This window comes from Salvia miltiorrhiza, chromosome 2, assembly GCF_028751815.1.
Source record: "Salvia miltiorrhiza cultivar Shanhuang (shh) chromosome 2, IMPLAD_Smil_shh, whole genome shotgun sequence".
Lineage (NCBI taxonomy): Eukaryota > Viridiplantae > Streptophyta > Magnoliopsida > Lamiales > Lamiaceae > Salvia > Salvia miltiorrhiza.
Genome location: NC_080388.1, coordinates 70,752,626 through 70,780,469, shown reverse-complemented (window position 1 = coordinate 70,780,469; position 27,844 = coordinate 70,752,626). Strand labels below are relative to the sequence as shown.

The following is a 27,844-nucleotide window of genomic DNA, read 5'->3' as shown; positions in this document are numbered from 1 at the left end:
AAATACATAACTTTTTGATTGATTCTGATTTTTCTCATGATTGTTAATTTTGCCCAATTTAAAGCTTAGGTGGCATGCACTCAGAATTGCCAACATGGTAACGTCGTCCGGCGAATCAAACAACGTCGTTTTCCAGTTGTTAAAAACACTGCCGTTTGTGTTAAAAACGATAGAAATTGGCTGCAACTCATAAATTATGCAAATGGATCGATTCGGAGCTTACGTCGTATTACAAGCTCTGTTTTCAGAAGTTGAAGCTTGAAAGGGACAATGCTTTGGAGCATCTGAGAACCAGAGGGTTGGTGGATGAAAAACTACATGATGAATGCTTTTTTCGAAGAAGATAAATCAGAGAGAGATACAATTGTTGGAATATAAAATTAGGGAAAGTTTAAAATTTTATGATTGAACGTCATTTTAATTTAAATTGTAACGACGTTGTATGCTCATCAACATTATCAAGCCACGCCAGCTTTGATTTTTGCTAGAAAATTCATCGTGAGTAAAATCAGAATCTACTAAAAGGTTGTGTACTTTTGTCTAACTTTTAAAAGTCGTGAAAAAAACGAAAACCGGGTAAAAATTCGTGAATTTTGGCACCATTTGCCTTTTTTTAATTATAAGATATGGGGCATCAGGATAGCAATAAGAATCAATGTCACGTCTCAAGCATGAGAAAAAATTAATTAGTTCATTCAGAAGGTTTCTTTGACAAAATTAACACGTCATACAAAGCACAATAACAATAATACGCACAAAATCTTGGGTACACCCGGGTGTACCGTACAATCGGGTTGACCCGTATTCAAAATAGTGTTATTTATATGATTTGTATCTGAATATGAGTTCAAATTAGGGTACGGATCAAAATTTAAATGAAGATGCAACTCAGTTGTACGGTACACCCATGTGTACTCAAGACCACCTCAACAATACGAAGGGGATGCATGTAACAATAAATATTTTTATAAAGATATATCGAATAGATTCGATTTAGACTGTGATAAAAACGCATAGACAGATACTAAATCTGGCCTAGTTTTGATCTCAAGAACCCATAATATCGATAATATCGACTATAATAATTTAACAAATATCAACACTATGAACTTTCTTAGGTATATATAAAGCTTGCCCCCTACCATGGATTGATGAATTCTACAGCGGAGATTTGTCCTAATTGAGTGCAATTAATACCCCAATTTTCAATTCACACGTTTTAAAAGTGCACAAACAAATATAAATTGCCAACCTGGGAATTTGGCAAGGCCAGACATTGTGCCTCGCTCCCACTGCACAATTGAAGCACCTCGTATTTAAAACTAGCATTTGCACCCCGTACATTTATTTTTATATTTTTAAATTTATACAAAATTAATATTAACTCAATATCATATTTATAAATATAATAAAAATCAACTTTAATTAATTAGATATATTTTATTTGAATATTGAAAAACGAAAAAATAAAAAAGAATTCACAATAATAAAAATTGATATTATGTAAAGAGACAAAAAAAATAAGTTAAAAATAGATTTATTCAAAAAAAAGAAAATAGAGGAGAGATTTTTTTTTAAAAAAATTAATCTTTAAATAAATATAACTTTTATATTTCAAATAAAATATTTATATAAAATATATCAAATTAAAACTCTTATTGTGATCTTTAATTTGATATACACATTAAATATATTATAATTAGGCGAATTCCATAATTTTAGAAAGAAATAAAAAGTTAAAGAAAAAGAAAATAAATCTTTTTATAGATTATAGAATTGTAAATAAACCTTTCGTGAGCTAGTGGGCTTAAATACTTTAATTAGATATGTGAGAATATGAGTGAGAGATAGTGAGGTTGTGAATGAATCATTTAATTCCTAATCTTCATGTTAAAAATATTTTCAAAATTGTCATTGAAATTGAGAACTCCTTTTTTAATATAGTATAAATATACAAAATATTTATGGTAACACTTATAAACCCTTGCATAGTAGGGTTCCATTCCATGTTGCCATCGACAGTTGTTGCACCCAAATTTCTGTCATATACATTATTCATTTTAGGCTAGCATAGAAATATGTAAATCTCACTGCAAGTATCTCTTGTAAGAGTACATCAAATGGAGCCTATATATACTCGGAATTAATTACTGATTTAAGAAGTTATAGGGGGGAGTTTGGTTCATTTTTCAGTTTGAATTTCAATAATATTTCCTATTAGATGGTAAGATGCTTTTCTTCCGGCTATTAGGTTGGACTTGGAGATTCGAGTTATAAAAACTTTAAGCGAACATGTGAAAAGAATAGAAAAATGGGGAAAATATATGTATTTCATAATTTTTCAGTATAAGACATGAAATAGTGTTGGTTAGAAAAATAAAAATTATTAGAACAACTCCAAATATTATCTATCAATTATAGCCTCAAAACCAAGCCCCCTTTTTTTCTCAGAATAATTCATATAGAGGCAAAATTGGATATACCCTTTTTGAAAGATGAAACATAAAATGTACCCACCTTTTTAAAACAATAAAATCTACCCACTTAAGACATTTTTACCCCTATGTGTAATTCGCGCATTGCTCACATTGCTCGACACTGAAGCGTCGAGCATTGAACTGTCGAGCATGTCGAGCAATAGTTCAAATTGAACTATTGCTCGACGCTTCGACGCCTCGAGCATCGAGTGTCGAGCAATTAAGAACTGTCGAGCATGTCGAGCAATAGTTCAATTGAACTATTGCTAGACATTAAGTGGAGTGTCGAGCAATGTGAATTGTCGAGCACTGAACATTTTTGGCGCAAATTCAAAAATCAAACTTCAGATCTTGGCACAATTTAAAAAATCAAACTTCAGATCGGAAATCGTGCGACTTCAGATCGAAAATCGTGCAGGTGGGGGAATCGGTAGAGAGTGAGAAGAAGAAGAAGAAGAAGAACGAGGAGGAGGTTGCGCCTGCGATTTATGGAGGAGTCGCGGCGAGGCTGCGGCGGAGGCGTGCGTGGGCGTGCTGGAGAGAAACGGAGGCAGATCTGGGCGGCCACGGCGACGGGATCTGTGGCTGCGGCGACGGTGCCAGCGCGGCGGAGGCGGAGACACCCTGGAGGGCGGCGGAGGCGCTTTGAGAGAGAGAGAGAGAGATGGGGAGAGGCTGCAAGTTTTTTTGGGGGGAGAGGCTGCGGTTTTTTATTTTTTTTGGGAGAGATGATTTGTTTGGTATTTTCTTTTTGTTTTAAGGGTATCTTAGTCATTTCAACCTCAAAATGGGTACATTTTATATGTTTAATTTTGGGTGGGTACATTTTATGTTTCATTTTTTAAATAGGGTAAAAAACACCATTAACCCATTCATATAACTACAATTGATCTCTTTCTAAGAAAAATTAGGCCAGCCCTCAAAATTTGGCAGGCCAAACTCTTTTGTGAGTATTATGTTAGTTGGGAAAAAGGAAGATATTTGAGAAGTTTTATAGGAGAGTTTAGATTGCTTAAGACATGACATTGTATTACTGTAGGAATTGGTGGTTTAATTTTGTTGGTTCAAACTAGGCGAGATGAGGTGTCAGTGGCTGTGAAGGCGTCGAGACTTGAAGCCGCAGGCTATCTTCCCAATTTGCACATGCTCTTGCAAAACTACCATTGATTAACTTAATTTATGCATATCAATTTCAATTTTCTCAGCAGCTCCAATTTTTTTTTTTATATATCTCGGGTTATCACGTGCATACTGAAAAAAGTTGTTGAACTCAATTGGATAATTAATCATAAATCCAGTTGTTTCTTTAATATTATGGTAAGAGTTGTAATGTTATGAATCATGTGGTTAATTGCCAAACAAATCATCAATTTAACTCGATCGATATTGTTTTTTTTTCTTGGGGGGTGGGGGTGGAACTCGATATTGATTTCAGATAAGGTTTATAAAACGTTTCAATAATTACATCACACACTCATAATTTTTTATGACTGAAAAAAATACCATACTACTATAATTTTTTTTAAAGATATACTATAACATTTGTTTGGCGCTTGGCTTCAACAATATTAAAAAAAGAAAAAGAAAAAAAAGTTGGGCCTTTGTTCCTAGCTATGAGGCTATGATTATGCCATCAGGCCCATCACTTTAAAATTGATTTTGATAAATGAAATAAGGAAAAATACGATTGTGTTCCATTTGACCTCGTTTAACATAGGTAAGGGCGTCTATCTTTTTGGTAAATGATAGATTTTAAAATTATATTTTGTTTTTCAACCAATATAGTCAACTTATCTACCTTTTTTTTTCTTTCTAAAGCTACCCCCTTACTTATTTAACATATCTTTCTAGATACATATAGTTTAATTCGGTCTTACTATAAAAGGAATCAACTCAATATTTTAATTTAGGAGTGGAGCCAGCAATATGATAAAAGGGAGAAAAAACATCGAATATATTTATTAAATCATCTAAACTTTTGCCCTAATTATTTTTGGAAGCGCAAGTCCAACTTTAGAGTGAGATATTAGATCGCATCTTTTTCAAAGTTCGGAAATAATACAATATTTAAGATTCCAACATAAGTAGTCACAAGCACGTGTATGTGCCTTCAATATGAACATTAGAGTTACAACTGCTATTGTCATTAAAATTAGGGCTGGGAATTCCGGGTTCGGGTAATCGGGTACCCGATACCCGACCCGAAAAAATCGGATATTGGGTACCCGATACCCGATTTTTTCGGGATCGGGTACGGGTTCGGGTATGTAGGGGTCTGCGGAATCGGGTATCGGGTATACCCGAATTACCCAATAATTTTAAATAATAAATTATAAATTTTAAACTATTTAATTAAATTAAATTAAATATGAACTCTAATTTGAAACTACTCCCAGCCTTATTCGGATTCTCCCTCCCGCCGCGGGTTCCCAAATTCATCCCTCCCAAATTCCCAATTCCCAAACGGCCAAACTGAACTCCCAGCCCGCCGGCGCCGGCCCTGACCTCTCGGCCGCCCCACTCGCCGTCGCCCCTCGCCAGCCCGGCGTCGGCGCCATCCCAGCGCAGCAGCCGTTCCGCCTCCCCTGTCCCCAGTCCGCGACCCTCGCCGCCGCAGCAGCAGCCGTTCGCCGCCGCAGGTGCAACCTCCGAGCTCCGACGACAGCGTTGACAGGTGAGCTTCTTCTTCTTTTTTTTTTTTGCTTTTTTAATGCAGATTTCTAATTTATTTCAAGATTTCTTTGTCATTGATGTTAATGTGGTTAGAGAGATGAAAAATATGTTACAGATACCAACTACTCTACAAGAGATGCAAAGAATCTCTCATTCTGTTACAGCCACAGCATGCCCTCACACTCAGAGATTGAGCGATGAGCTTTTCTCTTCATGAAGATTCTGTTTCCCTGAAAATCGGAGTCGAATATGAAGCTACAAACTTTACATTCATCTATAATAAGGCTTTTAATTACCATGGTGTCTTTTGGAGTTTCCTATTCTAATCGGGTAATTTTTTTTTAAAAAAATAGGGTATTTTTCGGGTATTAGGGTAATTCGGGTACCCTATTACCCGAAATACCCGATTTGCACAGTTGACTTGGAAGAGGATGTTTTGACCGGGTAATTTCGGGTACCCGATTACCCGACTCGGGTACCCGAGTCGGGTATTAGGGTACCCGATTTAAAATTCGGGGTCGGGGTCGGGTAGTGCATTTAGGGTATTTTCGGGTTCGGGTACCCGATTTTTTCGGGTAGGGTACCCGAACCCGACCCGATTCCCAGCCCTAATTAAAATACAAGATTCACTCAAGTAACACTTTAAATTAAGCATACTTCAAGTAAAATTCGCCAAATTAGTCAAAATCAGAATTTAAACACTAAATATCATATTGATAAATCATGTTATTGGATCCAAAGACAACAGATTTTAATACGTTAGATAGTCTTACACAAATAACTTAATTTTCAAGTTGGAGTATTTCTTTCATTTTCCATTTAATTTTTTTCCAATCATGCTTTGAGTTCTCACAATCTCCTAGTCTTAATCAATGAAGTTTTATCCCCACCAACTTGCCAAACCCACTATCAATATGATATTTAGGAGCAATCTTGATCTTCAGTTGAAGTTTGTAACTTTTTTTTAATTATTTAATATAAAGAAAAAAGTGGAATTTAAATTATGGACTCCATTGATTCATTTTAAAATCTGCATCGTTTGAATGTCTCGTCAGGACAACTTAATATCTAGTTAACATCTAATCCGAACTTAAGTTGTCATACAAAATTTATGTAACCAAGCTAATATGCTAATTGGTTGGTTCGACTAGTCTCCTCATATTTTTGAAATTAGAAATTTGCAAGGCTATTTTTTTTTTAAATCATGATTATTTGTAGGACATTTTTTTGGTAACTATAATTATAATAAAGAAATAAAATTAACGAGTAATAATGAAAGAAAAACGTATCCCTTTTGCCAAGCCAAAATTGTTTTGAAAGTATCCAAAACAACAAAAGATAGGCATTCCATCTCTTATATGATTAAATATCATAAAATATCAAGCGACACTCCCCCGAAAAAGAACAAAAAAAAATCTAGTGACATGATTGGGGAGTACAAATTATAATTTAAATTTAAAAGAAAAACAATATTTGTGGATACAAAGATTGATGGCCAATGAAAGTTGCTAAACGGGCCATTGGGGCCCACCAAAAAAATCGAAATGCTTGCTCGAGTCTATCTAGATTCACAATCACAGCTCATACATGCCCTTTAGATCTCTCGGCTGACGTGGCATCTTGCTATCTCTGGAATTAATATCTATATCTTGCTTTTCCACTTTTCCCACCCTGCCTCTCCTAACCTTCCACGTCACCCCTTTTCATAACCTGCGCCAGCTGCGCACGATCTCCGCCCTCCATTCCCAATCTAGACGGCTGCCGTCACGCCAAATCGGGCCGCTCATTTTAGCACCCACCACTACCGGTTAGAAAAGAAAAAAGCGCCATTAAAATATCTCTCTATTCTCCTTTTTCGGTATTTTATTCTGAGCTTTTCGGCAGCAAGCGAAGGCAAATTCACTGTCGCTCCATTAATAAGTGATTTATGTGCGAAGAAATGGATATAGAATTGTAGGTGCTGGATAGGTACAGGTTTTGATAGGTGGAGTGCTAAACTGCGCCGGATTGGGGACGGTGCCGACGTGGCGGCTCGGGTGCCGTTGTATTGGGGGTGCCTATTTCAGCTGCTTGCGGAGCTGACCTTCCCTGTGATGAATTGATGATTGATTGCCGTTTCTGGAGTGCGAGAATTGTCAACTGGCTGATGACTTGACGCCATCAACGCAGCTGCCTAATTGATAAGTTTGTGGTGGATTATTGTGGTTAAGTGGATTGGATTAGAGTAGTTTTGATTTTTATCGGTTGGAGAGGTATTTCGGGGTGTGAGGATGGTCTAGTGCTGATTGTTTTTGGGGGTCAATTTCAAACCCTAGTTCGTGGTTGAGATTAGTCTTGGAGGCTGATAACTGAGAGAGCGATGGAGAACAGTGAGATGGGGAAGGCCGGGGATGGGTTTATTGATCGGAGTAAAGTGAGGATTTTGTTGTGTGATAATGATGTGAGAAGTTCTGAGGAGGTTTTTACACTTTTGTGTAAATGTTCCTATCAAGGTTTTAATTTGCTATTCTTCTTCTTTATTTGGAATTCATTGATTTCCTTATTGATTGAAGTTGCTCTCTAAGTTTAGTTAGTCATTTATTATATTGATGGTTCTTACTTGCAATATGTGTTCTTTGGATGTATGTACTTCTGCTATTTATTTATAAAGTAGTTGCAAAGCTTTTAATGATCTATAGTTGTGATACGTATCTTTCATGGATCGAATCGATTAAGGAAGCTTACTGTGGATTAAGAAGCATATGCATCTCTCTACTATGGCTTTACCAGGGTAATTACGCTCTTATAGAAAATTGGTGTAATTGCCGATATGATGTGACGTAGATTAAGCCGACTATGTAGGTTACTATATTTAGACGCCTGACTTGCTCTAAGTCGCATGTCGGAAAGATTTTATTTGGAAAATGCATTGAACTCCGTTTGGAATGCTTGATTAGACCCAATAAGTAGGTAATTGGCTAAGTCTAACTGCATTCCTTAAGTTTCAGTACGATCTTCTGCTAGGCTGGATCAGAACTTAACTTCTGTAACTGGAACCGAGATGTCCCACCTGTTTCCATATGCTAAAACACGAGCCCAGCTGTTGGCTATATCAACCTTGCAGAGCTCCTCCTTACTTTTATCACTTTCATCTTTGCCATGGCAATTCACATGGAAAATATTGGACCTGTTTACTTAAGAACTCATTCTAATTAACTTTTACATCATTTGTCACTTAATCAGTTGACGAAGATATAGGACTTCATTCAACTCCGTGTATATGCAGTACTGCCCATCTCTACAATCGGTTGCTTTAGTACTACATTCTGGAATAATTCTCAATCGTATCTGCAGTAAGGGTTTCTGTTCTTTTTCTTGTCTATAAAGTTCCATCAGACACGTGTAACAGATGTCTGAATCAGATATACTTTCTTTCAAGTTCCAAATCTGTATGATGTCCTCCTTTGTACTCCTGCTGATTATTTTGGGTTGTACGCACACTAGCAAATACAGATGAGGAGAACAATATTAAATTACATTCGGTTTGGTGATGGTCTGAGTAGAAAATATGCTGCAAGTTCTAATATTAGTGTGTTCCTTCGTACCCTGGAAGGGGTTGTTAGTGTAGCTGGTGCTTGCTTCCCAGAATTTGTACTGTGATATATAATGATTTTTGGTAACTTCAAAGAAAAATGAAGACAAGTTTAGGAACTGTCTTAAGAGCTTGGAGGAACTTATGTAGTTTTGGAATTCGGCAACAGTTGCCCAGATAAGATTCTGACAGACTTGAGAAAAAAAAAACAGGGATCTAGTTATTGATTCTGGAAAGTTGATTTGAGTTTTATTTTATTTCATGCATTCAACTATCTGTGAATTTTTTATGCTGAATGTAATGGATCTTTCTTTTCAGTGACTGCTGTAAAGTCGCCAAGACAAGTGATTGATGCACTGAATGCAGAGGGGCCTGATATAGATATTATTCTTGCTGAGGTTGACCTTCCAATGTCTAAAGGACTAAAAATGTTAAAATATATCACAAGGGACAAAGAGTTGCGACGAATACCAGTGATAAGTAAGTATTCACTCTTTTGGTTCCCCGTAGAGCTTTTTAATTATAAATATTTGAATTATTTTGCTGTGTATGTTTTTCTAGTGATGTCAGCTCAAGATGAGGTTCCTCTCGTTGTCAAGTGTCTCAAATTTGGAGCAGCTGACTATCTAGTGAAGCCATTACGTACAAATGAGCTGTTGAACTTGTGGACTCACATGTGGAGAAGAAGGAGAATGGTACATACTATCTACTTTACATAAAGTAGTTACTATTAATATTTTTCAAATGGGGTTTTCCTTTAATATTTTAATACAGATTTTAAAGTTGGTGGCAAAATGAGAATATTTTGAAAGTTCAGTAATTTATATGCAATTAACCCTTTCCTTTAACAGTTGTGCCGGACTCTTTATTCTTCGTTATATGGAAATTTCCCCCCTAAAAAGGGATGTATTGAACAAATCAATCATAAATTCTGAGTTTTTACTATCTTGGCTCATGATGGGTCTAAACTGGCTAGTGCCACTTGTTCTTTGTTGAGTATAATCTACATCATGCAAACCATGTGCATAAAACTAGTTTGTCATCATTTTTAGGCATTTCTAGGACATATCAATTCTTGTATCACACTCTTTTTTGCACCCAGGCTATTACCTTGAAGCAAGGTGTCGTAGTCCTATTGTCATATTTCCTATGGATTGTGTTTTCTTCGGCAGAGTACATTAGCCATGTATTCCTTAAGGCTTTAGTATTTATACAATGATTGCATCTGTCTAACTTTTCCATCTACAGCTGGGACTTGTGGAGAAGAACATCATAAGTTATGATTTTGATCTGGTGGTGTCAGACCACAGTGATGATGCTAACACCAATAGCACTACCTTATTTTCGGATGACACAGACGACAAGTCTCGAAAGAGTACTAACCCAGAGATGTGTATCTCAACTCACCAAGAAGATGAGGTGAGTTTGGTTTTATGTACTGAAATCACCCTTGGAGGGTCCAATTCATGACTTCTAGGTTATCTAGTGGGACAAGTCATCAGGGAACTTCAATATTTATAAAAAAGAGGAGGAGTGATCTTGAGGGGAGATTAATGTGGTTAATCAATCTTGGAATCGATGTCCTTTCATTGATTCCTCGGCTTATTCACTCTTATAATTAAGAGCTTGCTATTAACAATGTCTACTACTATATCAACATCACTTGCAGATTCAACTGCTTTTAAGCTGTTTATTCTCAATTAAGATTTGATCTGCGTGCATTTGATTTGTCTTTGCATCTACATTTTCAGACAGCTACCACCACAGCTGCTCCTATAGCTACTGTAGATGAGACTCAACGGGAGTGTAAGCCTGACGTGCCAGGAATAAGTGACAGGCGTACATTTGAAATGAGGATAGGTGAATTGATCGCAGGATTTAATTATTTTGTGACTGCTGATAGCTGCTAATCTTGTGCATTCCTGTATGTGTGCATGTATTTCAAGAATGAAGTTGAAAGTGTTTTTTTTTGGCTTATTCACACATACATTTCCTATGTGACTGTTAACTAAACGCTGGAAGTATGGATCAAATAGTTAAAGTGCCTATTTCATTTGATATGTAGACCAGGAAATTTTTGGATCGCTTTGGTCCCAACTTTTTGGGAACTCCTTTTTGTTGGATACTGGTATTGTCATGAACATATGACGTGTGGTCTGTAGTCCAAATGAAACTGGAAGAAACTAAAGCAGTAGTCATAGGTTTTCCCAACCCTTGCCTCCCTTTTTGGGATTCTTAACCTTAATTCATTCTATTTCCGGACTGCTGAAAAATGTGAAGATGCTGTGCTATCATATTCTGGATGTGGCCAAACTGATACATCAAAGTTCTGAAGTTTTCCTGTGTAGACCGGAATTTATGGACAAAGTTCCATACTAACTAGTAAAGGTACATAGGTAACTATTTGGTGAAATAATTGGATTAGACTAGTCAAGATTGGAAAAGGTAAAGTTTTCACCATATGGATGTGTGTCACTTCTTCACAAGAACATGCAACTCGCTTTCTTGTTCTTGAAGCAGGCTATTGATATGTTATAGCTTCAACTAGAATGAAATTTCTTTGCTCATGAATTCAAATCATGTCCTACCTGTTTCAACTTAGAATTCTCTCTTTTGTTTCACCGAAGGGTTTTTGCCCCTTCCATCAATTTTCATATATTATTATGATTGTAAATTCTTTTGTAGCAATTTCTGTAACTCCAGTGCATTTACATGCTAGAGAACTGTAATTTCGAGTTTCTTCTTCAATCAATTTCATTTATATGAAAAACTTTGATTAAGTTTAATTTCTAGTTCACTCTGCTATTTGATAGTTTGCACGGCAAGGTTAGCATATGAGTTATCACTTATTGATTTCTTCTGGATGCAGCACTTTAGATTCTTTTGAGTTATTTCTTGAACTTCTTACTGAGATTTTGAAAGATTAAGGCTTGATCAAAGCAAGCTTTTGCTGAGCTTTCCAATTTCCATATGACATAAGTCTAAGTGTGCTTTTAAATTGCTTCAGGACAAATTTTACCGTTTTTAAAGAAGAGCGAATTGAAGATAGGTGAATCTTCTGCTTTTTTCACCTATGTCAAAGCCAGCACATCCAAAAATATCAACCATGGGTTTTCTTCTGTTCCTGAAAGTACAGCTCAACATGTGAGCTTCGTGGAGAATCACATACTGAATGGTGACGTGGGTTCGAGCATCCAAGGAGAAAAAGCTCAAGAGACCCTGGAAAACCCTTCACCACCAGATGAACAACCAAGCAGTAATAGTGCTCCTGAATCGTTTGTTATGGACAGGTCATGCACTCCTCCTATATCAGTTGACATATCTCAACAGAGGAACTCAAAGGAGTTCTCTCAGGAGCATATGCATTTAGGAAATGATTCTCCTAATGATGTGACTGGTTGTTATAACCATACCCCTTATCCTTATTACGTGTCTGGAGTAATGAATCAAGTGCCGATGTCATCAGCATCTATGTATCCCAAGAACCTACCCGACAACCATGCTAATTCTGCTTTAATTCCTCAATACAATCATGCTCCACAATGTCCTCCTCACATCCCAGGAATGGCATCTTATCCTTACTACCCGTTTGGCATATGCCTACAACCAGGTCAAATGCCTAGTCCACATCCATGGCCATCATTTGGAAATTCTACGTTCAGTGAAGTGAAGTTAAGTAAAGTCGACCGTAGAGAGGCAGCACTGCTGAAGTTTAGGCAAAAACGGAAGGAAAGGTGCTTTGACAAGAAGATCAGGTACGTGAATAGGAAAAAACTAGCAGAACGTAGACCTCGTCTAAGGGGCCAGTTTGTGAGGAAGGTAAATGGTGTTAACGTGGATCTTAATGGCCAACCTGCTCTAACCGAAGATGATGAGGAAGAAGAGGAAGAGTATGATGAGGAAGATCAAACTGTTACTATGGAACTTTCACATGAGGATGGTGCTTCCATGTGCCAATAAATATCCTTACCCAATGAAGGTACTCAGTTTGTAATGCTTTTCTCGCTTTTTCCATTACATACATTCACCTCATCATTCACTTGTGTATCTAATCTCTCTGTAATGCTGTCTGCAGAAACAGAAAGCATGTGGCCTGTGGGTCTTGTTGATTAGTACAGATAACATGTGGCAGTTCCTCTCTGATAATCACTAGATGATTTTGCATTCATCTTTGAGATCAGCCAGATGTGATCATAAAAGATAAATATCTCAGGATATGAAGGTAGGAGTACATGGAGCTATTCTTGGAGACTCTCATTGGGGCCGGACCGAGGAGACGATTTGTGGATTTCAGCAAGTTCTCTAAGTATCTCATTGGCTTCTCAAGATTGATATCCCAAAGAGGAAAAAGGTAAAGTTAGATATATGGATTAATTTCCATCTGTGACACCTGCGAGACTGCTTATGTTTTAGCTGAAACTATAGTCATCCTACGCACTGTGCATGATATGATCCTTTTCTGAAGGGCTAAGGGTGTCTTGACTATGACAATCTATGCCTTCTCTTTTACATGACTTGTGTCTAAATAGTACAAAATATGTGTTGTATTCGTTTTCTATATATGCTTTGTTGTGGTTGTTAGTTGTTATATTTTTTAGAGTATAGAGAGCTACATACCCTACAGATCATCGTACGAACTTCCTTTTCATGTAGTACTATTGATAGATCCTACCAACTTTCTTTTAGGTTAAAACTTCCATTATAGTGTAGATGTGCAGCTTAACGTAGTTTTCTTTTAGATGAAAGAACGGTGACGCGTGCTACTGTGCATTGGTGGTGCAATACTGCACTCGGTAAGTTACTCTTTCTACTTTATTTATTTATTTATATCTGTAGATGATTTTATTCATCCGTAACTGCTTAGGCTAATCTTGCTATAATTTTACCACTGCGTAACTTTAGTGTTACAACTTATCTCTTCAACTCTAGTTGCAAAAATTTAGAGTCAAATATCTCAAGTTTTTTGTTCAGTTAACGGCCGAATAAATCCTCACTTTCTGACCCATTTTGCAATTGGGACACTACTTAAAACATTTCTTTAGTTACTTCACCTTTTGACTTGTAGCTAGGAATTTTAATATTCACTACATTTTCAGCATTGAAAACATCGACATTTTTGGAAGAAATGTTTGTCTAAAATTGCGACAAATCAAAAAATGAAGTCGCTATTGAAACGTTTAAAAAGTGCAAAATGAGTCAAATATTGATTTATTTGACATGGAAACAACTCCGAGGATGACATATAAACTGGGCCTTCAAACAGATTAATGAAAAACATAATCCACACACCTCATGATTACAACAAATCAAGGGCATAGAAATACACTTGGGCGTCGTGTAATGAATGACGAGAAAACCAAGGGACTTCCTGCAGTTGAAGTCAGCGGCGGGTCAACTTGAAGTAGAGAATGACAAGTATGGCGATTACTAAGACTGCAATGATAATGCCGATGATCCATTTGTTCCTGCTCATCCGTCTTGACATGTTGGTCAGAATTTTCTTGCTCCGGCCAATGTTATCATCCACCCCATGAAGCTGCAAAAGGTTAATCTCGACAATTAAACAGTTTCAGCAAAAGGAGGTAGGCCGGGAAAGAACACGAGACGTACAGTGTTATGTGCGTGCAGGAGGGCTTGACGTTGCTGGTGCAAATCCTGAAGAATTGAGACGCCAAGCTCCTCCGTTTCAAGCATTGTTTTCCGACCTTCCCTGATCCTGTCGCTCGACTTACCTAATTTTTCAGTTGACATCAGTAGCCTTGCTCGTTGATCTGCTGATGCCTATATAATCGAGCATCAAATTGTAAGCTAAACTGGGGCATAATTTTAGGAGGAAAATAAACCAAACAAGTATAAAATCCTTACAGGACACGAATAGGTATAGGAGTAGCCAGCAATACTAGAAGAACAAAGGGAAGGATCAGTACCGTCAATGTGTTTGCCATTCCAGATTCCAACAAGTCATCCCGAGCTGCTTGGTTGGCATTACCCGATGCGATCCTCTTCACTTCTGATTTCAAATTGTTCAAATCTGTTTTGTACTCTCTCAACTTGACAAGAAGTGTAGCTTTCACACTCGGGGGCAAGCTCCGAGCTTCTAGATCCATTTTACGTATCTTGGATGTTAAGCACAGGTTGGACGTTAGTAATAGAGTCTAAGGACATAAGGATCAATAATTCTATGTGTGTTACCCAGTTACCAGTGCCTCAGCATCTTCTAATCCTTCAGTAACTTCAGATAGTTTCTGTTTCTTTTGTTCTGCCATTGGAAAAGTTACACCAGTATCAGCAGCAAATGGAAGTATAAATAAATTATGTGCTTGTTTAAGGAACTATAGTTGAGCGTCTTAAACAAGAGATAAACCGATCATCCATGAACTGATGGCTAATTGTTTCTGTCACACCTCCTAAGTTATAAAAGCTCAAAACACGCCTAGCAATTTTACTCTCAAGCAAAAGTAATAAACAAATTAAAAGGCTACATCTACCAAATTGCAAGGGAAGGTCTATCAGGGCAACTGAATCTCCATTTTAAGCAAAAACCAAAAATGGGCAACTGAATCTCCTCTCTGAAACCTGTGAAGCATCCATCAATCCCCAATATTTAGAAATTGACAGTTTACACGAATCATGGTCCACATCCTCCATCAATCCCCAATACCATTTCCCCCCAGACAAAGTCAAGAAACACCCAATCATCATGACCCATACGCCTTGGTAAAATCTATCAATCACGCACCAATCAGCCTGCATTTGAGACAAGAAGCAGAACTGCTAACACGGAGCCTAGTTCTAACTAGAAGCAGCTAGATCCATCAATTGAACAACTAAATGGAAATTTAGCATTCTAGTCCAAAGCAACTTCCTTAGATATGCACAAATCTGACACAACATCATGGTTAGAAATTTCAAAACTGCCAGAAGGAAGAATAGGAGAATCAAGCATACTGTTAAAAAGATGAAATCATCAAATCAAACGCTAGTGTACAGACTTTTATTAACACAAAAATAAAATAATTTTCAAAACATGCACAGCCAACATGTTTTCATCAAATTATGAGTATCATCACATTTAGTGTTTTGATCCATTTTCTAACATTTCATAAGTGGATCCATTGTTATTTCAAACTGGCAATGCGATTGTCATCCTACATTCAGCTAGAAGCAGCAATGCCCTCTAAAAAATTGCAGGCAATTAAAGACAGCAATACTCCCTCCTCGAAGAAATGCATAGACATTAAAGATCAGACTTATCATTACTTATTACATAACATATTGGCAAAACAATCAAAATTCACAAAACTGAATGTATAATCTAATAAGAAACTCAAAGCGGACTGGAAATATTTCGTCTCACCGCCATCAAGGACACTAGCTGAAGTAATCTTCTTCGAAAGATTAGCAGATATCTCACAGTATTGCCGCTCATAACCTTCAAATACTTGACTCATCTTTTGATCCCTCAACAATCTCCTGCAACCAATCCACAAGAACAATACTCAATTCCAAATAATCCTACACCGCACTGATTCTCATTTCTCAAATTTTAAATATTGAGACAGACATCCGATCAATAACCACTATCAACTAATTCTAGCCTCTTAAAATTTTATACGACACTCATTCGGGCAACGCCACTATCAACCAATCCAAATCGTCAATTTTCAGACATTGCATCACTGATACGATCAACGTAAACCTATTAATCACCCGGAATTCGAGGATGTGAAATGAGAAGCGCCGTTGAACTCTGATTAATCGAGACGATTTACCTTAGGTTGATCGGATCGGCGCCGGAAAAGAGAAGGCAATGATCGGAGAAAACACTCCGAAATGCGATGAAATTTTGTTGGAACAATCTAGAACGGTTAACGTTGATGGCCTTCGGAAAATTGTTTAAAACGTTAATGGAGAGAGGCTCATAATGATTCCGAGCCGTGGCGCCACGTCAGAATATGCAAAGACGGAAATGCCCCGCTTCACGTCGGATGCACAACTATGACTATCGCTCCACGTCTGATTTTGCATCGGGCTGGGCTATATTTTTGGAGCCCGATAATATTTTCGGGCTGAATTTTTCATTTGGTTTGTGGGCTTGGGTCAGCACGAAAAGAATTTGCCTTCGGCCCGACGAAATCCTTCTAGTTCGATAAAATGAAATTTTGCATCGTAATGTAATAGAGTGTTTGAATAAAAAGTTGATTTTTTTTTTGAGAGAATAAAAAGTTGAAAATTGTTATCTAAGTTGTCACGTGAAAATGTAATGCCCTTATATGTTTACTAAGTTTCTATAAATGGACCAAAAATTGCATTTTTTGAATCATTTAATTATAATTTGTAGAGGTCGTTGGAAGATGTCATTACCAAATCTACTATAACAGGTCGTTGAATTTGAATAGTCGGTCTATTTTGTTGAGATATATATCTTGGAGATTTTCCGGCAATGTTTTTAAGGAAGTTGTATTTAAAAGTATTTGTACAATTTTTTTCGTCTCAAATATAATTTTCTTACGATCTAAAGTAATTTAGTTAATCAATTTTTTGGCTCGTGCTCTTGCTAGAGCGCTTAGGAATTTTTATATCTCATATTTTTATCTTATTATTTTAAATAAACTGGTTCTTTATATAATATATAGATATGGGCTATAATATTTAGCTAATACGTAATTAAATAAACCGTTGATATTACACTGAGTTTTGCTAATATATAGCACTGGCGCCAATAAAAATAGAAAATAGGAAGATGACAAAAATAGATTTATAGAATTTAACATTTTCTTTTAATCGAAGAAGATAAGATGCAGAACCCCAACATAAAGATGGCAATCAATGGCAGCTTCAACATAGCCCCAAACAGGGCCCCCGCAGTCGCGCTCAATCCACCCACCACTCCCCTGCATTATTCATCAAAACTATTCAATTCTCACAACAAACCCACACAAAACACCATTCATTTCCAAATTAGCCTCTACACACACACACATTCTGTATGTTTCTGCATTCATTCATGAGATTATGCATTGCCATTTCTAGAGAGAGAAGGAATACCAAACCTAGCATTGTTGTGTTGGTGATTGATTGATGGGAGCGGAGGCGACGTATTCCGCCCAGAAGCGGAGCTCCACAATTCTGCCCCAAACGACGGCCGCCGCCGCCAACGGTGCCGCCCGCGGCCACCTCCCCAAGGGTCGGCAGGCCGACCGCACATTCAACAACATCAAGATAACAATCCTCTGCGGATTCGTCACCATCCTCGTCCTCCGCGGCACAATCGGCCTCAACAACCTCGTCTCCTTCGAGGCCGAAGCAGAGAGCCAATACCTAATCGAGGAAACCAGGCGAATCGTCGCCGCCATCCGCTCCGACGACGATCCGCTCGATTCCGATTCCGATTCCGATTCCAATTCCGATGCGTCCGAAAAAACCCCCAATTCCAACTCATCCTCCATTTTGGGCCCTAAAATCACGAATTGGGACGAAGACAAGAAGCTATGGCGCCGCCGGAACCCCCAATTCCCGTACTACATCAACGGCCGACCCAAAACCTACCTCGTCACGGGCTCGCCGCCGAGGCCGTGCGAGAACGCCATCGGCGACCATTACCTGCTCAAGTTCCTGAAGAACAAGATCGACTACTGCAGGATCCACGGGATCGAGATCGTGTACAACATGGCGCATTTGGATAAGGAGATGGCGGGGAGCTGGTCGAAGCTGCCGCTGATGCGGCGGCTGATGGTGGCGCACCCGGAGGCAGAGTGGATATGGTGGATGGACAGCGACGCTCTTTTTACGGACATGGTGTTCGAGATACCTTTCCATAGGTATCGGGGTTCGAATCTCGTAATACACGGCTACCCCGACATGCTCTTTAAAGAGAAGTCGTGGATAGCCCTCAACACTGGCAGCTTCCTTTTAAGAAACTGCCAGTGGTCATTGGAGTTATTGGATGCCTGGGCCCGGATGGGGCCCAGTGGCCGCATCCGGGAAGAGGCCGGGAAGGTTCTGACGAGTAACCTGAAGGGCCGGCCGGCATTCGAGGCCGACGATCAATCCGCGCTAATATACCTACTCGTCTCGGAGCAGGAGCGGTGGATGAAGATGGTGTCGATCGAGAGCTCGTACTTCCTCCACGGGTTCTGGGAGGGTTTGGTGGACCGGTACGAGGAGATGATGGAGAAGTACCGGCCCGGGTTCGGGGACGAGCGGTGGCCGTTCGTGACGCACTTTGTCGGGTGCCGGACGTGCGCGGCGGCGAGGTGCTTGAGGAGCATGGAGAGGGCCTACAACTTCGCGGATAATCAGGTGTTGAACTTGTACGGTTTTAGACATCGGGGGTTGGTTAGTCCTAATATTAAGAGGATTAGGAATGAGAGCATAACGCCGTTGGTGAATGTAGATAAGTTTGGGATTCGAAATTCTTTGCGCGGGAGAAGAGGCTGACTTGTTCACCTTCAAACAGATCTTTTGCCATGTATTAATAATAGTTTTGTCATTGGATTTAATTTAATCAGCTTGATTGTTGTTGTGTACGAGTGGGGAAATGGCGTTTCTCTTGTTGTGGACTTGTGTGTATTTTTATCTCCTACTATAGGAAGATTTGTTTTTTGTTTTTTTGGAAAATTGTATTATTATCGGAGTTTGCATAGATATGATGTTTTTGGATGAATGGGCAACACTACCCTGTGGAAGGATCAGAGGAAGGCTTGTGTTTTGAGGAAACTTTGATCCTACCATGGCCTATGGGTGTATATATAGTGTCTAAAGTTAGCTTGGATCTCACATTTTTAGATGAATTTGGGAACACTATACTCTGGTAGTTGTGGGATCAAAATTTGGCAGCATTGTGTATTCAGTTTGGATTATCGATTTGGAATGCATGAGTGAATCGATTCATTTTCTTTTATTTTTCGTAACCGTTGTTGCCAAAAAAATAAGATTTAGGTTGTATATTTGAAATTTTAAAATTTGAGAGCCAATTTGACAAATTCAATTTAAACTCAACAGAAAAACAGATGTGCTATGGTGTTTCACATGCACAAAGGAACAACGTGTGTATGTGCATACTAAAAGAAGAGGGGACATTCCGATATATATCCGGATTCACAGGGGCATCGTGTGGAGAATTTTGGAAGGCCAAAAATGAAAATATATATCTTCAAAAACTGAACACGGGTCGTTGAGAAAATTGGGGAGAGTATCAAGTTCTGCCAGTAGAAATGGTTGAAGTCACACTAATCATTATCTTTTTGTGTTTTTTTTTTTAAATAATTGAAGTTCACATCCTCTCGTTTGTATGTATGCAGATTTCAAAATTTTCTATTTCATTCTCTTTTCGTGTGTTCGTGGTATCAAAATTGATGGACCTTTCATCCTTTCTAATACTTCTGATAATCTTGAATGAGAATATCATCTTTACTTATAAAGAATGATTTTCCTTTAAATATGCTACAAGTTTTGTAATAAATGTAATCCTTTGTGTCATTATTAGTGTCTATTTTGTAATATCTTATTAAATTGATCCACATTGCACACTCTGGCTCGAGTCGATTTGATCGATGAGTCGACTAATGCAGCATATGCGTGTGTCATCCGAATTAATTCATATGAATCTGCATGAGAAGCTAACAATGCAGTACGTGAACAATAAAATTCCATAGACACAATCTCATCCGTTTTTGTAAACCATAGGAGTCGTTCAAAGTGAAGAAGAACTTAAAATTAGATTATTCATCTCCAAACAATCTTCACGAAACATTTGAAGAAGATTGCATGAAATCACATAAATTAAAAACATTGATAGATAGATACTTCCAATTAACCTATGTAAAACAAATTAAGAAGAAAGCACATTTCCTCATCATCTTGCACTCAAACCCTCAAGAAACATAGGAGAAGAAGCAACAAGCAGTCCTGAATCATCAGTCATATCTGCCCCATGAATCTTGGAATCCTCCGCCCCCTGCAGCTGCAGGGCATACTCAAGATTCCACAGCACATCCCCCATGGATGGCCGGTCCACACCATACTCCGCCAGGCACTTCTCCGCCGCCTCCACATACTTCTCCAGCGACTCCCGCGTGATCGTCCCGGCAATCGCCGGGTCCACGATCCCCTCCGTCTCCCCCTTGGCGTGCCGCTGCTTCGCCCACTCCGCCAGGTTCACCTGCTCCCTCGGCAGCGCCGGGTCCAGCGCCGCCCTCGCGCACAGCACCTCGAACAGCACCACTCCAAACGAGTAAACGTCCGACTTCTCCGTCAGCTGCTGCCGCCGGAAGTACTCCGGGTCCAGGTACCCGAAGCTCCCCTTCACCGCCGTGCTCACGTGCGTCTGATCCACCGACGCCGGCCCAGCTTTCGACAGCCCGAAATCCGAGACCTTCGCCAATAAATTCTCGTCTAGGAGAATGTTGGTTGTCTTCACGTCGCGGTGGATGATCCCTTGCGTCGACCCCGTGTGGAGGTAATGCAGCCCCCTGGCCGCGCCGATGCAGATCTCGAGGCGCCGCCGCCACGGCAGGGGAGGGAGGTGGCCGGAGCCGTAGAGGTGGTCGCGCAGGGGCCCGTTGGCCATGTACTCGTACACGAGGATCATCTCCGACTGCTCGTCGCAGTAGCCGATGAGCGAGACGAGGTGCCGGTGCCGGAGCTTCGACAGGAGGTGGATCTCCGTTTGGAACTCGTTGATCCCCTGCGATGAAGATGGATTGCCTCTCTTGATCGCGAGTTTGGTGGCGCCGCCGTCGATTTCGCCCAGGTAGACCTTCCCGAATCCGCCGACTCCGACGACGCTTTTCTCGTCGAAGTTTTTCGTTGCTTCCTTGAGCTCGTTGAGAGTGAAGAATCTGCCGAGATTGACGCCGGAGTTGGCGATGGTGGAGAAGGTCTTGCTCTTGCTAGACATGAAGCTGCATTGACTCGAATTCAGAGGGAGCAGCCATGAAGAGAAGGTTTTTTGTTTCTCATACCCTAATTTCGGCCTCCTGCACCATCTCACAGCCGCAAAGAGGAGCAGCGCCGCCGCTGTGGCTGACAGCGCTAGGCCAACGACGGCGGCAACTCTCATGCCTGAATTAATCTTCTTCGCGCCATCGGATGAGAAGAGGCCGTCCAAACTGCCGGCGGAGTTGCTCATCTTCATCACCTCGATGCCGTTGAGGATGGCGTTGGGCAAGGCGGAGACGACGTTGGAAGCGGGGCCGACCTGAACCACCACGCTGCCATTGGTGATCGCGGAGGCGTTGAGCACGAAGTCCTTGTAGTAAGGTATCGCTAAACCATTCGTGAGAGTGGAGAGGTCGAGATTGGCGGCGCCGGTGGCTCCGTTTATGTAGACGTTGAAGTAGAGCTCGTTGAGCCCTTTGCTCACAATGTCACAAAAATGGAGTCTAATTAGGTATGAAAAGCTCGGATCAACGCTCATTATCCATGTTAGGTTGAAATTCGGATCGCTGGTGGCGGAGTCCGCCATCTGGTCCGCCGTCGCGTAGACGGGGTACGGGGCGGTAAGCGGCGTCGCGCCGCCACTCGGGTAGGTTATCGCGTCGTTGGGCACCGACACGTTCCTCGCGCCATCAGGGAAGGCCATGAACTCCCCGGAGGTCCGCCACGTCCGAGAAAGAGTGTCGTTTCTCGGGGTGACGGCGGGGCCGCCGACGTTGAGGCGGTAGGAGACTTCAAAAGCGTATTTATTGACGACGGAGGCTTCTCCGGCGGGGACGGCGGAGGCGGAGTCGGGGACGAGGTCGTCCGGGGCGGAGACGACCTCGAGGGCGTTGACGAAGGCGACGGAGTTTCTCATCGGGGAGAATTTTAAGGTGAGCTTGTCGGAGGTGGTGTTGATGAGGTACTCCTTGAAGACGGCTGTGGCGGCGGAGAAGCCATGCAGGAGCACGGTGTCGTCGGTGGAGACGGAGAAGGTGGCGGAGGTGAGGTTGTAGGTGGGGTGGGGGAGGGGGTGGAAGTGGAGGCGGATCCAATGGAGGCCGGGTTTGGTTATGAGGAACCTGTACATGGAGGTGTGGTGGAAGATTCTTGCAGTCAGAAACAGCGACGGCGGCGGAGCGTCGGGAAGAGAAGCGACGGAAGCTAGAATGTCTTCGTCTGTGGATAAGTAGGAAGAGGATTGGGGGTCGGATTTGAAAGTCCTGGCGTCGTCGAGAAGGGTGGGATCAGGTGATCCGCAGTTGATGAGGTAGTTATCTGCGGGAGTGAATGAGGAAGAAGAAGATTTGGCGTCGGCATTGATGAAGAGGAGGAGGAGGAGGAGGGAAATGGGACCCATTTCCGCGGCGGTGTTAGGGCGGCGGAGATGGGAAGTATGAGAAGAGTTTGTGTTTTGACAAACTAAAAACACTAGTGTTTTTTAGGGTGGGAATGATTGTTGGAAGCATGTTGGGGTTGGGGGAGAACGTGCGATCTTGTAATGAAAAAACGAGGGTTGTTTATATTTGAAGAGGAGAGGAGACTTTTCGGTTATGAAAAAAATTAGTTGTCGCGGATGACAGTTTCTTAATTTGGGTTTAATGTTTTGTTTTTAATTAGAATTGTTGTTGTTGTTATTATTGTTATTAAGATTAAGATTGAATGTATAAGGTCGTACATAGGGTGAGAATTTCAAACCGCGTATCCAGCTGGGAATGGCTGAAGCGAATTAGTTTATGATTTGACTTGCAAGGAAGATTAGGTTTCTTATTAGTATAATCTGAAGAAGAAAAAAAATGAGGGAAAAGAACCACATTTGATGCCGGGAATTGGGTATGATTTGATGATTATGTAAATTATTATTCATTTGGAACGACTCTGTGGTATAATAATAATAATAATAATAATAATAATAATAATAATAATAATATTATTATTATTATTATTATTATTATATTTTATTTTATTATTATTATTACTTCATCCGTCCCTGAAATAAGTTCATCTTTTTCCTTTTTGAAACGTCCCCCAAATAAGTTCATCTTTCTTTCCTTCCATTTTTGGACAACTACACCATCATTAATAATACTTTATTTATTCTTACTTTTCACTTTTTCACCGCTCCCAATACTAATTATAACATTTTTTCACATTTTCACCACTCTCAATACTAATTATAACTATTTTTCTCCACTATCAATACACTTTATCATTTTTCCTTAAAACCCGTGCCGTCCTCAAAGAAAAATTTATTTTGGGGACGGATGGAGTATTATTTATTGATAGTTTGCAGAAGTTTTATTTTGCTATATATATAAAAAAAATTGACATTATATATACATACATGGAGAGGTTCAAATGAATACGAAAAATATTACTATGAACTTTTGGATGATGAAGGTCTATTATAGATATATGATGTATCATTTTGATGATGAATGCATTCTCAACTCGAGTGCAATTAATTGCATTATTGCACATTAATGAATGTAGTAACTTTACACGCTAATACAATATGCTCATTTTAAATTACGATTTTCACTATAACCAACCCCTCTCTCTATCTCTCTCTCTCTCTCTATATATATATATATATATATATATATATATATATATAGGGGAGGGCTAGAATAAAAACACTCTTAAGTGTATAAAATATAAATGATTTTCAGCCCTTAGATCATCAAGATCTACGGTTGATTCGTAATCCTTTTGGATGAATTCGTGGTCCTGGGTTCGAATCCCAAAGGTAACAAAAATTTATTTTTCACAATTCGTAACCATGTTGGATGAATTCGTACATTAAAAAACGTTTATATTTATATTTTAAGAAGTGTTTTTACTGTAGCCCTCCCCTATATATATATATATATAGGGCGGGGTTAATATATATATATATATATATATATATATATATATATATATATATATAACCCCCCTTATATATATAGGGTGGGGTTAATATAACCAATCTCTCTCTCTCTCTATATATATATAATAAATAGTAAGTTTAATCACTTGTTTACTTTGATGGATTGAAATTTTAGAATATTCCAAATCCTTGATTATTTCAATTATTTGAGCTAATTTGACTTAATCTCTATCATTTGGTGGAATTAAAAAAATCTTAATCTTAAGAATAAACGCTCTCTTGACAAACTAAGCACAGATTGGGAAGTACATACATATATATATACTGCACCAATTCATAATATGTACCTGATAATCAGCTAGAACACATTATTTTTAGGAACTTTTTTTATTTTTAATACTCCTTCCGTCTCACTTCAATAGGCTCATTTTTCTTTTTGGGTAAAAAATTGTACTTAATTGGTGTGGACCACACCATTTTACTACCACTTTCCTACTAAAAAGTAATTTTTCTTAATCTCCGTGCCCAAAAGAAGTGAGCCTATTGGAGTGGAACGAATGAAGTAATATATATGGTAGATCCTACTGTCACATATCACAGAATTATAAGTTGCTGTATTAATTACATCCATATACCGTCACATATCATACAATATGATATACAATACGATCGAGTAACTTTCGAGACTGAAGTAGCAGTGTCCTGGACTCACAGAAGTTTCTGAATATATGACTTTAATTCCAGCTTGTTGGTGTCCAAAGAAATAAAATTATATTCTAGCTTCTTGGTGACGATAGAAATTACTTCTATGTGATCTTCAACTAATCTTTTACTCGGCCATTGAAATTGATACGCTAAGGGTCGTTTATTTTCTAGAATTGATACAAGTTACTAAGTTAGAGTATGTATGTACACATTATGTAGAGACATATGGTGTTACGCGTTTATCATATATGATATTTTTATGGTATGCGCGAGACTTTTACTTGAAGTATAATTAATATTCAAATATATTTCAAAGCTTTCTAATAACCCATGAATTTGTTCAAGCTAGCATCATGCGATTGATCTCTTATTTCTTGAAGAATAATTATTAAATTGATAGATCAATTAAGATCATCCGAGCAGAATCTTCATTGAGCTAGAACTTTTGTTTCCATCTACAATTAGAAAATGATTAACTTGAGCAACAAAGATTCTTGTTTCCATCTACAACTAGGAAATGATTAACTTGGGCAATAAAGAAGATCGAAGGCGTGAGGTGTTTGTCGGTGTTCACACCTAGAAAGTTAGTCGTTGTCTAGCTTTTAATTGTAGTGAAGTTTTGGGAAATTATAGAGGCGTAGTTAGGAAAGAGTTTTATTGTATAAGACCTTGTATATCTTAACTTTATATAGTGGATAATTTTTCTTGTGTGAAGCTCCCAAACCTAGGTTTTCTATCACCGAACTATATTATCATTTTTTATGTTTCGTTTGATATAGCTTTCGTTATATTCTGTATTATTGTATCTGCATACGTACTCACACTGACTGATACAATACATCTCACCACATACCCATTCGAAAAAAAAAATGAAACAATCGTTAATGAGTGAGTTAGAATTCTTACATACATACAGGTGAGTTAGGACAGCACCTGCGCAGAAGTAAATAAATGCAAGAAACAACTAGCCTATCTAGTAGCTAGAGATATATATAGGCTTGCATTAATTCTGTACCATATATAAATTTGATTCAACATATATAGCAACACAATTCAGTGTCCATCAGTTTTCACCATTCCCTTCTGCATATCATTTTGGATAACACACCATGACCACTGTGTATCTATAGAGAGACACTCATGCATTCAAATGCTTTCCCAAAATGCAACCGAGGTGCCATCCTGCTCATCAATATGAAAGCAACCCAACATCAGACAAGATCAAAAAATTTCCTAAAGCGTGCTGAATCTTTGTCTACAGTGACTGCTATCATTATCCACAAATTGTAACATGATTTTCTCCTATCCACGAATTGAATAAAGGGTGACCTACTCATATAGTCATATGGGTAAATTTACTCCTAAAAATTACTCCCTCCTCCCAAATAGACACAAAAATTAAGAAAATGTAGATAAAGTAAGTGAAGAGAGCTAGAGAGAGTAGTGAAAAAGTAACAAAGAGAGAGATTAGTGAAAAAAGTAAAAGACAGTGTAGATAAAATAAATTATTTTCAATGAGACATTATAGATGGGACGCCAAAGAAAAAAATTGGGACTATTATTATTGGGACGAAGGGTGTAGTTTGGATAGATAAAAATAATATAGACTTTTCTAAAATTAATTGAAACTTTGAGATATAAATAATATCCATTAAAGATGGCACTTGTGAAACCAAAAGATAGATAAGTTGACAAAAACTTAAGAAAGTCTTAATATTTCCTTCAAGTAGATGAAAGCAAGTGTATCGATTCTGTTCTCTCAATATATTCTTAAGATTTTAGGTAACTTTTTTTAACTTATAAAAGAGGAACGATGGGGTTTAAATACTGATCAACGACATCGTGTATGGTGTATTAGTCCGTTATATTGGAAAGCTTAAATAAAACCAAACTATTCAGTCTTAGGTTTCTCATTAATCCCGGGGGGCCGTTCGGTTTGAAGGATTAGATAGGATTGGATTAGATTAATCTTATGATATCTTGTTCGGTTGAGTGGATATGGCCCGTGATTCAATCTTGGAACAATGTCACATAGGAATAGTCTTGGCTTATGAGTATTGGCTTATCTCCTATGATAAAATTAATCTCGAGCCAACTCAATCTCAGATAATTTCGAACTAATTTAATCTCGGCAACCGAACACCCCCTAATACATAGAGTTGGGGTACAGCTGTACCCCAAGTTTTTTTTTTTGGAGATGATGTAATATTGTATGTTAATTTATTTTATATTCAGATTTTGAATCCCCATGGCTTATAGTTTGAAATAGACGTGTCTTCAGCCCACTTATCATTGGGCTTTGGGCTTTTTTCCTAAAAATAACCTCACGCTAAGAAAAGAAAAAGAAAAAAGTTAATTGGGAGAACTGGATACAGATTCTGTTTCTTTTTTTTTTGAAGGAAAAAAAAAAGAGCTACTCAACTTTAGAGAGACAAAGACTGTCGAGAGAAGAGCTCCTCGAATCTTTTCTTCCTTTTAATCTCATTGCGTTATTCGTCTTCTCTCCTCAAATTGAGCTCTTCAAAAAAAATTAATTCTTGTTTCTTTTAATAATGAAAATTTGGTTGAAAAGAAATAATGAGTTACAAAACTTAGCCCATGAAGCGTGACCCATTTCTTTTCGGC

General features: G+C 38.7%; 4 protein-coding genes across 6 annotated transcripts; 2 read left to right on the top strand and 2 right to left on the bottom strand.

Annotated features, from left to right (window-relative positions):
* The first annotated feature begins 6,580 nt into the window (after window positions 1-6,580).
* Window positions 6,581-13,302, top strand: LOC131008861 (two-component response regulator-like APRR1). 3 transcript variants are annotated; one of them, XM_057935958.1, is made up of 8 exons: window positions 7,524-7,642; window positions 8,373-8,482; window positions 9,040-9,201; window positions 9,283-9,416; window positions 9,970-10,140; window positions 10,473-10,581; window positions 11,729-12,700; window positions 12,797-13,302. In XM_057935958.1, exons 2-7 carry the CDS (start codon window positions 8,410-8,412, stop codon window positions 12,679-12,681), a joined length of 1,602 nt encoding a protein of 533 aa, XP_057791941.1. In that variant the 5' UTR covers window positions 7,524-7,642; window positions 8,373-8,409; the 3' UTR covers window positions 12,682-12,700; window positions 12,797-13,302. The 3 variants fall into 3 exon arrangements, with proteins under 3 accessions (XP_057791940.1, XP_057791939.1, XP_057791941.1); XM_057935957.1 differs by lacking the exon at window positions 8,373-8,482 and having other exon boundaries at window positions 6,581-7,642; window positions 12,803-13,302; XM_057935956.1 differs by lacking the exon at window positions 8,373-8,482 and having other exon boundaries at window positions 6,581-7,642.
* Window positions 13,303-13,913: 611 nt separating this feature from the next.
* Window positions 13,914-16,655, bottom strand: LOC131008865 (vesicle transport v-SNARE 13-like). Its single transcript, XM_057935961.1, has 6 exons — window positions 16,494-16,655; window positions 16,079-16,194; window positions 14,922-14,980; window positions 14,649-14,837; window positions 14,332-14,502; window positions 13,914-14,257 (listed from the first exon to the last, which is right to left on the bottom strand). The coding sequence occupies exons 2-6, from the start codon at window positions 16,170-16,172 to the stop codon at window positions 14,102-14,104; spliced, it is 669 nt and encodes a 222-aa protein (XP_057791944.1). The 5' UTR covers window positions 16,173-16,194; window positions 16,494-16,655; the 3' UTR covers window positions 13,914-14,101.
* A 730-nt stretch (window positions 16,656-17,385) lies between these two features.
* On the top strand, window positions 17,386-19,366 carry LOC131008862 (probable xyloglucan 6-xylosyltransferase 3). Its single transcript, XM_057935959.1, has one exon. It carries the CDS (start codon window positions 17,803-17,805, stop codon window positions 19,159-19,161), a length of 1,359 nt encoding a protein of 452 aa, XP_057791942.1. The 5' UTR covers window positions 17,386-17,802; the 3' UTR covers window positions 19,162-19,366.
* Window positions 19,367-20,426: 1,060 nt separating this feature from the next.
* On the bottom strand, window positions 20,427-23,149 carry LOC131008860 (probable receptor-like protein kinase At5g61350). Its single transcript, XM_057935955.1, has one exon. It carries the CDS (start codon window positions 23,000-23,002, stop codon window positions 20,579-20,581), a length of 2,424 nt encoding a protein of 807 aa, XP_057791938.1. The 5' UTR covers window positions 23,003-23,149; the 3' UTR covers window positions 20,427-20,578.
* Between the last annotated feature and the right edge of the window lie 4,695 nt (window positions 23,150-27,844).